Source organism: Manis pentadactyla, chromosome 9, assembly GCF_030020395.1.
Source record: "Manis pentadactyla isolate mManPen7 chromosome 9, mManPen7.hap1, whole genome shotgun sequence".
Lineage (NCBI taxonomy): Eukaryota > Metazoa > Chordata > Mammalia > Pholidota > Manidae > Manis > Manis pentadactyla.
The window spans coordinates 8581507-8596530 of NC_080027.1; the positions used below are offsets into that span (position 1 = coordinate 8581507).

A 15024-nucleotide genomic window follows, 5' to 3' on the forward strand; every position below is an offset into this window, starting at 1 on the left:
AGGGAATAAAGGTGAAAGAGGCTAACAGCATCCCAGGATTAGGAGAACAATAGCTTTCACAGCTTGGACCCCTGAAATAGTCTCAGGGCCCCCAGGAGGGTTTCAGTTTCACGTGCTCGGACAGCCCCTGCTCTGGCTGCTTCAAAGTGAGCATAGACATCCTAGCTGTGGGGTGCCCTGGTGTTCCTGCAGAGTCACAGAAGTGCCCCACAGTCCACACACGCTCCAGTGCCAACCTGCTGTGACCCACGTGACCTTCTCTCCCCAAGTCCTCCACTGCCTTTGTGGGATTGCTGGGCTTCCCTGTCACCCGTCGGGCGTGAGTTACACCTGCTAACCAAACCCAGGCCCACCACGTCAGCCTCCTGGAGAGCCCCCCGGGGGTCTTGCTCTATAAACAGCACCTTGCCCTCTAAACAGTCCCCCCAGGTAAAATAAGTACTGTTACCAGATAGGTGGGAAATTCCACATCCTTATTACCACCTGGCATTTGCCTGAACCAGGGGGTTAGATGTGTCTTTCTGGAGGATGTGGGAGCGCGCGCGCATGTGTGGTGTTAGCAAGACAGACAGGGCACAGAAAGTGGGGGGCCATCCAGGCAGCAGGACCAACCAGCATGCTGGGAGGATCACCCGGGATTCCCAAGGAGGTTCTACAGCTGAATTTCAGTTTCCCCTGAGAGAGAACAGCCAGCCACTGCTCTGCCCCCCACACTTGCCTGTGTGACTCAGTCCACAGGGATGTCACGGCACAGCGTCTCCCTGGGGAGAGAAGGAGGGCCACGTCTGGGGACATGGTGCTACCCTGCCTCCCTCACCCCCACCTCCCACACCACAGTGGGAGCTGAGGCCTCAGGGCTGAGCTGGAGGACAGGCTCTTCCCGTCATGCCCAGTCCCAGAGGGCACAGGGGGGGTTCAGCTCCGGCTGGCCAGGTGGGCAGGCCTGCGGCCCGGTCCTGCCTCGGCCGCTCCCCAGCCGCCCGGCCTGGAGCTGGTCCCTTGCCCTCACTGCTCTGAGCAGAACGTTGACCCCGCCTCTGGGTGGAGGACGGGATACAGTCGGGTCATGCGTGGGAAGTGGGGGACACAGAGCCAGGCACATGGCCAGCAGTTGTTTCAGGATTGGCTCTTGTGTTCTGGAGACCATGTCAGGGCTTCAGACGTCACCGACCCCACATGGGTTATCTCAGCCCCACTGCACAGTTAGGGAAACTGATGGGGGGCCAAGGGTCTCGCAGTGAAGACGGTTCTGAGTTGCCCCTGAGTGGCGAATTCTGCAGGCCGCCCCCTGGGATGGATCTGCCTTGGGGCAGAGGGGAGGGGCCAAACCGCTGGGTCAGACCTCTGCCCAGGGAGCAGGATAGCCGCCCAGTGAGGGGTTCGGGGTCAGCTGCACCCTGACAGCCTCCTCACTTGGGAAGTGGGGAGAAACAGCTGCTGCTGGCTTGGCGAGGCCTGAGATAATAGGTATGTGAGCATGTGGCGCCCTGCCAGGTGATGCCGGCCCTGCCCCTGCGGCGGCCAGAGCCCCTGGCGGCCTGTCCCTGGCAGCACCCTCTCTCAAATGGGCCCAGGCAGCTTCCAAAGTGTCCTGGCCACCCCAGCCCTTTACAGGGAGGAAGCCTGGTGTAGCAAAAGGTCCAGGGCTTGGGAGGGCTCCTGGCCGAGCCTGTGTTCTTCACGAGCAAGGCTCGGGGCCCAGCTCCAGAGCAGACAGCAGGGGGGTGGGTCTCTGCTCCCTGTGAGTTTGGCAACTTTCTCCCCTGCTCTGTACCTCGGTTTCCATCTGTGAAATGGAGCCAGACATGACAGCACCTACCTCACAGGGTTGCTGGGAAGATTGACTGCATCCATGTGTCTGGAGCCCCTCGGCAGAGGACCAGGGACAGGGTGGGGCTTGGTCAACAGCAGGCCTTGGGCACTGCAGCAATCCCCGCGGACAGACCGCCCAGCACTGAGGAGTGATTCCAACAGCTATAAGTGTATTCCCTGGGGAGCAGGGCTTCTCAGCAACGGCACTATTGACCTTTGGGCCACTCGGGACAAGTGACAACGCAGGATGTCTCCAGACACCTCCCAGGAAGCGAGATCGCCCCCAGCTGAGAACCGCCGCTCTGAGACACTGCCGGAGGCTTCCCCTTAAACTGTGTTCTGCTTGCTTGAGGGGGAAGCCCTCCACATCTGCAAAGTGCTTTAAAAAATCTTCCAGCTCACAGGCAGATCTGCCTGCATTAGCAAAATCCAGAAAAGTAATTTGCTGTGGCTGCTTCCAGCACCGACGGGAGCCGTTTCCTGCCCTGGGCTCACCTGGGAAGCCCTGGCTCACCAGCCTCACAGCAGCCTCGGGCAGCTGCTCCTGTCCCCGCACCACCCTCAGGCAGTGAGCCCACCCTGTGAGCTCTGCCCGTCTCTGCACCTTTTCAGCACCACGTTCCCCACACTGCCGCCCACAGGCACACACCGTCTCCCTTTGACAGGTGGGTAAGCTGAGGCCCAGAGGAAAGAGCCACCTGCCTGGGTGGGAACTAAGTGCTTTCTGGCAGCAGTGTCTCTCCATCAAGGGGGCGGGGGGCTTTCTGGAAGAATCCAGCGCTGGCTGGGCAGCGGGATGGGGCACCTGGCAGCCAGGCTGTGTCCAGCAGGCAGTGTGTTGCTCGCTTCCTGAGTGGCCGTCTGGTGACCCACCGTGTGGGCGGACCAATCCTTGTCCATACCCCACATCCCATCTCCCACCCTCTGCCGCCCTTTGGGTCCTGCCCACCACATCCCTAGACTTCAGCCAGGTGTCCCTTTGACCTCTTCCCACAGCAGGTCATGCTTTAGAAGGCCAGCATCACCAGTGACTGGGACTTTCCCTAGTCTGGCCCCTGAGACCTCTGCCCCAGGGGACGGAGGCTTTGTTTTCTTCCCTGCCTCCTGGGATCAGCCCCAGCAACCAGCAGGTAGCCAGGCTCCTGGCAGCCACACCCCAGCTTTGGGCAGAAGCTTCAAGGATGTCTCAGCTGGCCTCAGCCCCCCTGTACAGCACAGCCCCTCTCCTGAAGAGGCAGCAGCCACCTCCCCTGGGCCTTGCAACGCGGCGTCCCACCATGGCCCTGAGGATCTTGTCAGAGCAGCTCTGCATCCAAAGACCTCACAAGGTGACTATGGCCCAGGCTGCTCTGGGGCAGCACACCCCTCCTCTGACTGACACGAGGGCCCCCAGGGGAAGCCGCCACCTGGCCCAACAGGTGGACGTGATGCTGAAGGTGACAGGGAAGGGTCAGAGGCCACCCGCTGGACAGCTGAGCACATGCCACTCCCTTGAACACCTGCTCCAACTTGGCTGGAAGGGGCCCACTGGGCAGCTAGATATCCCAGGCTTGCCCCCACTGCCCAGCGTAGCAGCCCCGCTGCCTCCCCCTGCTGAGAGGTGCTGGAGGCTCTCTCCACCCAACATAAGGTGAAAATGGGGAAATGCGTGGGCATAAGCCAGCAGCTTGGGTCTTGGGAAGGAGGCCCCCCTCTGTTGTGGGTCAGTCCCATCCCGTGGAAGGGAGCCATACAGATCCATTTGGAAAAGGCTCCGTGACCCTGCCCTCAGTGTCCTACCTGGACTGGGGGTGCTGGGAGATGGGCCCAGCCCCAGGTGGTCTGGCCTCTGGGGGACAGAGCCAGTGGAAGGCCCTGGCAGGGTCTGAAGACCAAGGTCGTGGAGCACCTCAGGCCGGGGGCTGGGGGCTGGGGGCTAGCGAGGCCTGGGGCCTGCGAGAGCTTACCCCACGTTAGGGCCTACAGGTGAGAGGCGGGGCTGGGCCCCTCAGCGCCTGCCTGGGGTAGCTTAGCAGAGTTAGTGTCTTTTCTACATGAGAGGGCATCGGGGGTCTAAAAAGGTCTCTGACGGCAGAAGAGAAGGGGGGCTCTTATTTAGAAATCCACAGGGGGGTGGGCTCCAGCAACAGAATCCTGAGAAAGAGGTGCTGTTAGAGCTGTGGGGTGCACGCAGGGGTCCTTTTAAACACATGAGGACAAAGGAACCTAGACACCTGGGGTTCCTCGGGTGTTCTGGGGGCTTCTGAGATTGTGGGAAATGGTGACAGTTCCTTGTCTCAGATAGACAGAGGCTGGACCCCGCACTCTGGCCAGGGTGGGCTGGAGGCGCACCGTCTGGGACCACGGCATCTCCCCCACCGCCAATTTCAGAAACTCTCCCAGCCTGACCCCACCTGCCCCCACCCCTGTCCCAGCCTCCGGCCCACTTGGGGAGGCGCGGCCCGCCTCTGGCCGCCCACTGCTGTCTGGGGGCACGGAGCCAGGGTCCTCCAGTTGGCGGGGAACGCGGCCAGGCCGGGCAGGGGCAGGGGCGGGGGCAGGGTCCGGGGTCCTCGAGGCCCCACTCCCGCGCGCGGATCCCGCCCGGGTTTTGCGGCCGCCGCACCGCCCCTCCCTCCCCTCCCTCCCTCCCCTCCCCCCTCCCGCCGCTCCCTCCTGCCCCAGCCGCGCGGTTGGATCAGTCTTCTGGCATTTCCTGCAGCCTAGCCGGGCCGCCAGCGGAGCCCCCGCGCGCCCGGCCCCGGCGCACCCGGCCCGTCGTACGGTAAGGGCGCGGCGGGCGGGGAGGCCGGGGGAGGCCGGGAGGGACCCGCCGGGAGGCCGCGGAGGACCCGGGGAGGGGTCCCGACGGACCGAAGGCGGGAGGGCCGGGAGCGTCCTGCAGGCCACCGCGGCCGGTGCGGGGGTGGGGGAGCCCCGCGCCGCCGCCCCCCCCGCCCCCCGGGCACGGGCGCGGCCCGCGGACCCCGACAGTGGCGGACGCTGGGGAGCGGCTCCCCGTCTGTCGCAGCGGGAGCCCGGGTGGCGCGGGGCGGCCCCGCGCGGGTGGGGCCTGGGCGTGGGGAGCAGCCCGCGCAGCCGGGCGCCCCACCTGACGCGGCTTGAAGGAGCGGGGACGGGAGGCACGGCGGCTGGGTGCGTCCGCCCGCGGAGCCGGGTTCGGGCAGCCAGCGCAGCCCGGCCCGGGGGTCCGAGAGGGGGGGGTGTGCGCGGCGCGGGTGCCGGGTCTGGCCTCCGAGCTCTGGCCTTGGCTCCGAGGGTCCCTGCCTGTGCCCACAGAGTGGGGGGCTGCCGGGCCGAGAGGAGGGTGGGACGTTCTGGGGGTGGGGGGAGTGTCAGCAGCCCCTGGGGACCCTTCCGCCCGCCTGGGCTCCAGGCCCCGCTCCGCCCCGCCCCTTCAGCTGGGCGGTCTGCTGTCAGAAGCCAGTTGGACTTAGGGTTTGGAGTGGCTCCTGGGGACGGGGACAGGTCCCTCCCAGGGCGAGGTGGGCTTCTCAGACCCCACCCATCCTTGGGCTGAGCCAGGCCTGGCCTCGCTGGAGCATCTGGCTGGATTTATGCTCATTTGCCATCTTGGGGTCTTACTAACTCACTGCTCTGTCTGCACAAGAAATGATTGATACGTGGGATTGCCTGTCTGCCTAAGCCTCTTCAAGGTGCCTTTTACCGGCGACCTCTGTGACCTTCTCCCTGGGTACAGCCCCCAGGCCAGGGGCGGTGACAGTCACAGCTGGGACACGGGCACAGCCCTTGGGTCAGATGGGTACAGCCTTGTGTCTGTGCCCCAGGTGGATTCTGGTCCCAGACGGCAGAAACCCTGCCCCCAACCATAGCGGGCTGAGGGGTCTGTCCACTGCGCTTTTAGCCACTTCCTTGACTGTGTGGGTCCTTGTGGCTCCTTGAACTTGGCAGGCTTTGCAGGCAGCAGGCAGTCCAGGGGCTGCTGACATTTCCCCTTCAGGCTTCAAGCTCCAGATCTGCGGTTCCTATTGTCTGCTGCACGTGTGTGCGGCAGGGCGCAGGGTGCCAGGGAGGCAGGCCCTGAGTGTCGGCCTCGTCTGCCATGCCAGGCTGTGTTTAGCAAGGGTGACAAAGTAGATGGGCCAGGCCTGGGCCTGGGACCCCTGTCCAGGTGTGTGGGTGTGGAACCTGGCTGTACATCCTGGATGCCACGTGGCAGCTCCTCCCTCCTGGGCAGGGCACCAGCCAGCCTGAGCTGGCCATGAATTCAGAGGTCTCCTTACAGAATGCCTAATGCGGTCCCACCCCCTGAGGATTATATTTTCTATGCTTTGAATGTCTGAGACCAGTTCCTCTCCTGAGATCTCTCTTCCTGGAAGCGCCCGAGCTGGGATAGTTATCTGACATGCTGCGCTTGGGAGAAGAAAAAAATACTCCATGACAAGCCAGTGGCTTGAAGACTGTTGGTGTGTCTGGCAGCTGTGTTTTTGTGACATGGGCTTTCTGCTGATGCTGAGGTTAAGCTGGTTTGGGCTCGCAGGCACACTTACAGATGGAGGGGAGCTCACCCGAGGCCATGACATGCTTGTTGCAGTCCCCTTCCGTGTTCATGCAACAGGTGAGCAGCCGCCCTGAACTGTGCAGACCCAGCTCACCGTTATGCTGGGATATATGGGGCCTGAACCCAGGATGCGGGACTCAGGGGGTCCAAGCACGGGGGTGCACGGGGCATGGCAAGAGGATCCCAGTCATTCTGATCTAAAGGGAGCTATCAGATGCAGTTCCCACCCTACAGCCCGCAGATCACGTGGGGCAACTGCCGGGCTGCTGGCAGGAGTGGCAGGGACCCAGGTGACACTGGCCTGTGTTGGGTGGTGAGGCACAGTGCTGTGACCTAACAGCTGCCAGGTGTGCAGCCTGGGAGGCCCTCAACCTGCTCAAGGCTGCTGCAAAGGAGCAGGTACTGTTTTTGCTGCCAGATCCGCCCCAGACCTACCAAACCTGCAGGTTGAGGAAACAGGACTTAGAACCAGAGGCTGAGCTCTCCGAGGATGTGTAGCTGGCCCTGGCTGGCTGGGCAACCTTCGCCCCGCTGCCTGCTCATTTGGGGAGATATGTGAGCAGGTAGTGGAACCTCCCCAGGGCTTGGTGGTGGCAGCTGAGTAGAAATTTGGATTTTGGATGACCTTTTCTCTCAGCATTACTGTGGTTCCAAGCCAGTGCCCCAGGGAGCATGTGCATGCACATGTGAAGTTGGCTCATGCTGGCATCTGTGCTTAGGAGAGTGGGCACCAGCTGGGTGGGCAGGACCTGCCCCAATGAAAGCCAGGGCTTGTGGTGTGGCTCAGGACTGGGACACAATGACTCCAGCTCAGAGTTCTTTGTCCAGCGGGGTAGCAGGAATAAGCCATCCAAGGTAAGGAATGTCACAGGACCGAGGGGTGGGGCAGCCTGGGAATGCTTCAGGAATCCCCAAGTTGGGGATCACACATCCCTGGGATGTGGGGACAAGGTGCTCAGTGACCACTGGGAGGGGCCTGGGAACCACCTGGCCAGGCCCCTGCTGGAGGAACAGGGCCATCGGAGAATTGCCCAGCTTACCTAGGTCATGGAGCCTGTGACAGATGAGCCCATGAGTGGCGGCCTGGTCGGCCAGCTCTGAGGGCCTGGGACACCCACAGGGCTTTCGTTGCAAATGTCAGGCCAGGGCTCCCCTTAGCCTCCCAAGCGGGCCTTGTATCCCCTCTTCTGTCCAGGCCTTGCCCCTGTGTACCTCCAGCCCCCGGCTCCGGCCTGGGGACTGCTCTAGCATCCAGCAGGATCCCATAATTGCCTCACCTAGCCCTTCTTCAGCTGATAGCCAGTATGATCTTCAAAATATAAACATCACATAACTTGCCCTCTTTGAGTCCTTGGTGACTCAGGCTGATCTCAGAGTAATTCCAGACTCCTTTCTGTGCCCCTCTGGCCCTGCCTGCCCCTGTCAGCTGCCCCACCTCCACCTTCCTGCTCCCCGGGACCCAACCCCAGGCTGGCATTTGTTACTCCTGGGCTATGCCCTTGACATCCCCTCTGCCGGGGTTAACACTTAACACCCCAACTCAGATGTCCCCCATTCCTGACCAAAGTGTCTGTCCTAAGGTAGCTGTGTCCTGTTTTTCTAGCAGTATTGACCCCTATCTGAAATTATCTCCGTTTCATATTTGTTTAATTGAGTCGGGGAAAGCAGCTGAACCAGAGCCGGACACACCGCGGGCGCTGTCACCACATGTGGGCTCTCATTGCCTGAGCGGGCACTTACGGCCCTGGGCCTGGCACACAGTAGGTGCTCTGTGCTCGCGTGAAGCCGTAAATTCTTTTTGCCCAAGAAAGCCAGTGGATTGAGACCAGGTGCCCCAGCCTGCATCCCACCCCAGTGCCTGGCTTCACCCGCACTGGCAGGTGGGACACCCCTCCAGCTCATTCTCTGCTGTCCCAGGATGGTAAGGACTCAGCTGACCGCCCTTCCCAGGAGCCCTGTCATTCCTGAAGTAGAAGCAGTGTGCACAGTACCTTATTTTATTTGGGGGAATGAGGCGGACTAGACTGCCCCGCCCCTCTGACCCTAGCTGAGACGAAGGACGGAAGGGGAAGTTGAGGCCCCATCGCTGAGCAGTGTCCAGACCAATGATATAGATTTTTACAAGGTTTCATGAGAACAGGAGGGCATCGGGGTTACCCACCCCACAGGCCGCTGGCCAGGCTGCTCCTTGTGAGCATGGGCGGCGGGGGGCACCTTCCCTTGTCCCAGCGCAGGGGAGTTCGGAACCCGGGGGTAGGGCACGCCTCCACTGCGGCAGGCCCCAGGAAGGAGGAGGGCGCCGGAAGGGAGCAAAGCCCGCGGGTGCGCGCGGCCAGAGGCAGGGGCGCGCCTCTGTCCCTTCCCTGCAGCCTGCCGCAGCCACCGGCGTCCTCGGCCGCTTCCCCGCGAGAAGGGCGGTCCTGCGGCGGGGTGCGGCATCGGTGTGCCCGCCTATCGGGGTGAATACGGCGCGGGAGGTCGCTTTAAGGGCCCGGGCAGCTCGGCAGCAGCGGGGTGGGGCGGCGCGGCGGCACTGCCCTCCTATTGGGATGCGTGCGGCAGAGTCCGTCGGAGGGCCGCAGGCTGCGCGTCCCATCCCGGCCGCGTTGTGTCCGCCTATTGGGGTAAATGCGGTGCCGTCACTTACAGGGCCGGCGCGGAGGGGAGAGCCCCTTCCCGGGAGGCCCGAGGGAGGGGCGCCCCACCTGCGGGACGGAGCCCGCCCACCCCACCGCGGCCCCCCGGAGCCTGAGGTGGTGGGCGCCGGGGGGCGGGTGCATGCCAGGTTAGCGAGCCCGGGAGGAGCCGCACGCCCTGGTTCCTTGCGCGTTTTTGTACCTTTTCTGCGTTGCGACGAGCACCGGGTGCCATGATCTCAGTAGACAGCGGCGGTCAGCGTTTCAGGCTCATCTCGTTTGCCACCAGTTCTCAGCCACTCCGATGTGGGGAGGCCATTACACGCCCAGGGGACCATTGGGGGGGCCCTCCGGGGTGCGGGTCCGGAGAACGCGGCCGGGGATGACTCGGGGGGCCAGTTCCCACATCTCTGCCACGGGCCCTTGAGCCAAGCTCTCAGGTCTCGCTGGGACTCGGCAGGTCCCTCCCGCCAAGCCCTGCTCGCAGAGGGGAGCCCTGGGTCCCACCAGCCTCCTCTGCAGGGCCCGGGCTGCGCCGTGCAGTCAGGCGATGGCTCAGCCTGGGCTTGGAGCCACGCACACGCTCAGCTGGCCCAAGCCCCAGGGCCCTGGTACAAACCCCAAGGCTTCCGGACTAGGAGAGGCTGGGTGGAGGAGGCCTGAGGGCTTGATGGGGTCAGGTATCCCGATGGACTGGGGGGCCTGGCCGAGGAGGACAGCTCAGGCTCAGGGATTCCCGACCCCAGCGCTGGGCCAGCGGTCACATCACCGCCAAAAGCTCCATTTCCCCATCTAAATCCGAGCCCACGGCAGTCCAGTGAGGGGTCAGGAGATGGCCTCATACCTGCTCATTGGATACTCACAGGCCGCCTGTGGGTAGGAACAAGACCTCCCTGTCAGCCCAAGGCAAGGCGCACAGTAGGGCCTTAGGCGTGCTGGGAGTGAGCTGGGGGTAGCTGGGACTTCTCATAGAGCCCTAAATGAGCCAGAAGTCTAGTGAGGGTCACCGCTACCCCCCAGACTGCACCCCCGCCCGGCCCCCAGCTGGCCTTAGATGGCACCCATCTCCTGGGTGAAAACTCACCCAGAGGAGGGAAGGGCTAGCAGGGCCTTGCTCAGGGTTCATTCTCTGGGTTCAGCGTCTGTCCCCCAAGCCCTCCCCACACTCAGGCTGAGGGTGGTCAGCCCAGGGCTTCACAGGGGCTGCCCAGCTCCCCTGGAGAGGGGAGGGGCCTGGGGCCCCAGCAAGGCGGGGTCATCGTGCTGCATCCCCGGGCCTTTTCCCATCTGTAGGCTCCCCCTGAGGCTCCCGGACCCCTGACGTCCTGGGGTCCACACGCCCACTCCCAGTGGTTGGGCCAGGGCTCCCGCGCACCGGGGCTGCTGGGCCAGGAGCTAAGAAACACTCTGCCTGAGGCCAGAGGTCAGCAGAGGGCTCGGGTCCAGCCCGTCCAGCTGGTTTATATACAGAGTTAAGTTTCCACTAACTGTTCAGAGACAGAATGGTTGGGGGTCTCTCTCCTCCTTACCCCCCATCTCAGGCACCCACGTGTGGCCCTGAGAACCTTCCTACATGTTATAGGGTCCAGCCTGCTGCTGGAGGGAATGGCCATTTCCTTCTCTCCCCCCACTGCCTTCCTGGAGGAGGGCAGGCAGACGGCTGTCCGACCTGAAAGCAGGCTGTTGACGTGGACAGTCCAACAAAACCCTCTGTGCCATACAGAACCACATGTCACCCTGTGGCCTTCTGGACCCTTGCTCCTGGAGCAGAGCCAGAAGGCAGCCCGCTCTGGAGGGGGCCCTTGCCCACTCCGGCCCACCCACACTGAACGGCTCTGAGGCCTCAGGGCTGGCTCTGAACCGCAGCCACCCACTGGAAGGGCAGGTCCCTGCAGGGCAGGCCAGGGATGCCTGGAAGAGAGCTGGCACTTGGTCCCACAGGGCTGGGAGGGTTTGGGGTGTATGAGAAGATGCCACCTTGGCCCAGAAATGTAAACGTTTAGCCCCAACAAGCAATTCTAAGAGTGAGACTGCCGGGCTGCAGGGCCTATGGCTGGTCCATCCAAGTGGCCATCAGGTCATCGTTGCTGGCCCAGCTGGCTAGCTCACAGAGGCTCCCAGGAGGGGACAGAGGTGGTCCCCTCTGAGGGGCAGTTTCAGTGTGCAACCTGGGTGTGCGGTGGAAAGGAGCTGCTAGGAGCATGTGCTCTAGGCTTGAGGCTGTGCACCCCAGGTCCCACCCCACCACCCTGCCCTGTGTGCCAATGTGCTGCCCTCTTTCCAGTGCACACCCTCCCTGCTGATGGGCCTGCCGTCAGCACGGCCACCAGGGCCCATCCTGCAGGAGAACCTTCCAGCTGCAGGAGCCAAGCAGGCTGGGCTCCTTTTAGCTTCATCTGATGGGAGGGGTGTGAGTTTCTCAAGCCTGGGGAAGGCCGCCTCTGCTCTGCTCTCTTGTCAGGCGCTGTCCGATGGTGGAAAGGGGAGGAGGCTGCCTGCACCTCTCTGCCTCAGCACCTCTCTGCCTCAGCGCATGTTGTTCCCTTGCCTGGAAAGCCCTTCCTCGGGCTCCATCCGGTGCGCTGACTCAGCACCCAGGCCAGCCAATTCCAAACGTTGGGCAGCCCCGCTGCTGCCCGGCCCCTTCTTTGTGGAGCCTGGGGTCTTCGGGTGACCTTGCATGAGGTCGTCTCAGTCCCGTCTGGCCTTGCTCTTTGTCACATGGGGTGCGTCTCCTTGTGCTGGCTCTGGCTTTTCCAGCCCCAAGCCCTGGGTCCTCTCCCCTCTCTGGGGAGACGTCACTTGGCGGGGGGCAGTGAGCCGCTGCTCCTGTTTGCTTGGTTTGGGTGTTTTGTTCTGCACAGAGGCAGCTGGTCACAGGAGCTCAGTAAGTCGTATACCCTGGTCTGTAAACATTGCCCCTGTAAAAGCTGCTCCTGGCTTCAGGTGGTGGGGGGAGTCTGTGGCGTGGTGGTTAGAATGTGGGCTCAGCCGTCCACAGACTGAGTTCAAATCCCCCGCACACCCTGACACTTCACTAGCCGAAGGGCCTGGGTAAGTTCCTCAATTTTCTCCTCTGTGTGATGGACCCTCACAGCTTGGCCTCCCAGGCCAGAGGACAGGTTTGAAGGGCGATCTGCCCGCAGCGAGGGCCGGGTCCCCCCAGTCTGCTGCTTTAGGCTCTGCCAAGCCACTCAGCTCTGGGAGAGGGAGGGACCATCTCCTTATCAGATGAAACTTTGATTAATGATTAATGATTGTGAAACATTTAAACACAGGAACCACACAAAGGAATAAAACCTGTCCCCACATTAGCAAGCTCAGAACATCTGAAGCTCTGTTTGCCTCAGGTTTAAGAGCTGACAGACCCAGTACAGCGCGGGGTCCTGGTCACCCTCCCTGAGCCCCCACATCCAGCCTGGAGGGCCTCCAAGCTGACATCCCGGCGCTGTTTTATGCTCTCACTCTGAATGGTTGACTCCACAAACAGGTGCAAGCTCCTTTGGCTTTATCGCAAAAGTTATATGCCTGCTAATGTGCCCTCTGTGGCTTTCCCTTGTTATAATTTTAGATTTACAGAGAAATTGCAAAAACACAGAGACGCAGCCTTTTGCAACTTCTTTGAGCTGTACAGTTATGAGTGACCGCCCCTTGTCCATTTTCCTTGCTTTCTATAAATAAGTCACAGTTTATTTCCATCCTCTGGTCAGGGGACATTCGGATTGTTTCCATTTTATCCCTGGAGTGATTTTGTGTTTGCGTCTCTTGGCCTCATAGGCTGGAGCGCCTCGGGGGTGGGACTGGCCAGGGCTGCCCTTGACGCCCCAGCGATGCGGGGGTGGGGGAGTCAGCCTTTCCCCTTGAGCAGATGGGGTGAAGGACACATGGCCGCACTGTGGGTTACTGAGCTTACGTCACAGAGCTTGTGCACTGAGTACCCTCCCAGGACCTGGGCCAGGGTGGTGGGCAGGGGCTGTGTCTCCTGGCAGGTTGAGGTCCAGCCGCACTGTCTGGGGTCCAGACAACTTTCTTAGCAGGTCTGTTGACTGTCCTGGCCTTGGGGGCCCCAGCCATGTCCCTCCAACCGGAAGGATCTCAGGCTCTCACGTCCCACTGCAAGGGAGGTCTTGCCCCCGCCCTGCCGTCAGCCCGGAGCTGCAGGCCGAGCCCCGGCTCCCAGGGGCACACAGTGCAGAGATGTACACGGGCTTCTCAGTGACCAGCATGTCCTATCAGTTGAAAACAAGAAATGTAAATAACATGGTGACTATAGAGGATAACACTGTGTCGTATAATTGAAATATGCTGAGAGTGGCCTAAGTGTTCTTACCAAGAAAAAAGATAAATGTGTGAGGTGATGGCCGTGTCAACTAGAAAGGGCAGGAAGGGGACGTCCCATACCGTGTAGGTGCATCAAATCATCCTGACGTGTACACTTTAATGTCTTACCATTTCATTTGCCAAATACACCTCAGCAAAGCTGGAAGGTAAAGTGGGCTGGAACTGGCCTGGCAGGGAGGGTGGGCCCTGCTGAGGGGCCTGCAGGCTCTGCTAGGAGCGAGTTACAGCACAGAGGGCCCCGGGTGAAAACGCGCTGCTGCCGGGCCAGAGATGGGACATAGGGGGGAGGGGGACGTGTGATGGCCCAGGCCCTGACTGCAGTGTGCCACGTGGTTGTACCTGGAAGCAGAACTCCAAGCAGCAGGGTCCACCCCGGCATTGGTCTGTGGGGCACAGGTACTGAGCACCGTGGAGGATGCTGGCGCACCAGCTGCCTGCATACCAAGGACAGCCTGGGAATGTCCACAGTTGCCAGTTAGGCAGTGGCCCAGGCAGGATTTGGGCCCCTGTGCCAGACATCTGTCCTGGGAGAGAAGCTCCATCTCCCCCATCCCCAAGGTGTGGCCAGGAAGATGCCTCTTCTCCCACAGGTGCTTGGTGCTGACCAGCCATCGCAGGGACCCCTGGCTGCATGGGTCCGTGGTCAGCCGGGGCTGCTAGTCCTGGGGACAGGGGCTCACACTGCAGTAATGTACCAACTTCCAGGCCAGGGGCTGGAGGCCGAGACCCAGGGGTGGGCAGGGCCAGCTCCCCTGAGCCTCTCCTGGGCGTGTGGACACTGTCCTCTCCCTGGGTCCTCACGTGGCCATCCCTCTGCACGTGTCTGTGTCTTGACCTCCTCTTCTTCTTTTTCTTTTCTTTCTTTTATTTTATTAAGGTATCATTGATATACACTCTTATGAAGGTTTCACATGGAAAACAATGTGGTTACTACATTCACCCATATTATCGAGCCCCCCGCATACCCCATTACAGTCACTATCCATCAGTGTAGTAAGATGCCAGAGTCCCTATTTGTCTTCTCTGAGCTGCACTGTCTTCCCCGTGACCCCACACACACCATGTGCACTAATCATGATACCCCTCCATCCCCTTCTCCCTCCCTCCCCACCCACCCTCCCACACCCCTCCCCTTTTGTAACCACTAGTTCCTTCTTGGAGTCTGTGAGTCTGCTGCTGTTTTGTTCCTTCAGTTTTGCTTCATCATTATACTCCACAAATGAGGGAAATCATTTGGTACTTGTCTTTCTCTGCCTGACTTATTTCACTGAGCATAATACCCTCTAGCTCCGTCCATGTTGTCCTGACCTCCTCTTCTTATAAGGACCCCAGTCCTACGGGATCAGGGCCACCCTGTGACCTCATTCACCTTAATCACCTTTGTAAAGAGCCCACCTCCAAGTGCACTCACACTCTAAGGTGCGGGGGGTCAGGACTCCAGCAGAGGAATTTGGGGGACACAGGTCAGCCATCACAGAGGCTAGTGGGAGGCCCTAGCCCCCAGCGTGGCGGCGGGAAGGCCCATCTGGGGAGCCCCGGGCTGCCATTCTGCGTTGTTCCTGTTGCATGCCTACAGGAGCAGAATTCCGGTGTGGTCAGAACCCTTCCTGCTCGTCAATGTGTGGAAACGTTTTCAGCTTCCCTCTCTTGAATCTTAGCTGTTTTATATCTGCCCGGGTGCCCTGGCCCAGCCAGCATTTCCGCACCCTCACC

General features: G+C 61.4%; 2 protein-coding genes across 3 annotated transcripts in view; one reads left to right on the top strand and one right to left on the bottom strand.

The window, feature by feature from the left end:
- The first annotated feature begins 4422 nt into the window (after positions 1-4422).
- OSBPL5 (oxysterol binding protein like 5) overlaps positions 4423-15024 on the top strand; it is a 58669-nt gene continuing 48067 nt past the window's right edge. Inside the window, exon 1 of one of the 2 annotated variants that reach the window (XM_036875808.2) lies at positions 4423-4576. The gene's annotated coding sequence lies outside the window, so the exon portion shown is untranslated. The remainder of the gene's footprint in view (positions 4577-15024) is intronic. The other variant, XM_036875811.2, reaches the window with a different exon arrangement.
- On the bottom strand, positions 4515-7600 carry LOC130684754 (proline-rich protein 2-like). Its single transcript, XM_057506653.1, has 2 exons — positions 7547-7600; positions 4515-5129 (listed from the first exon to the last, which is right to left on the bottom strand). The coding sequence occupies exons 1-2, from the start codon at positions 7598-7600 to the stop codon at positions 4515-4517; spliced, it is 669 nt and encodes a 222-aa protein (XP_057362636.1).

Coding starts and splice junctions, on each gene's coding strand:
- LOC130684754 (XM_057506653.1), bottom strand. CDS start 7,600: ATGGGATCCTGCTGGATGCTAGAGCAGTCCCCAGGCCGGAGCCGGGGG. Junction 5,130..7,546: donor GCCGGAGCCGGGGGCTGGAG/GTACACAGGGGC, acceptor CCCCACCCCCAG/AACGTCCCACCCTCCTCTCG.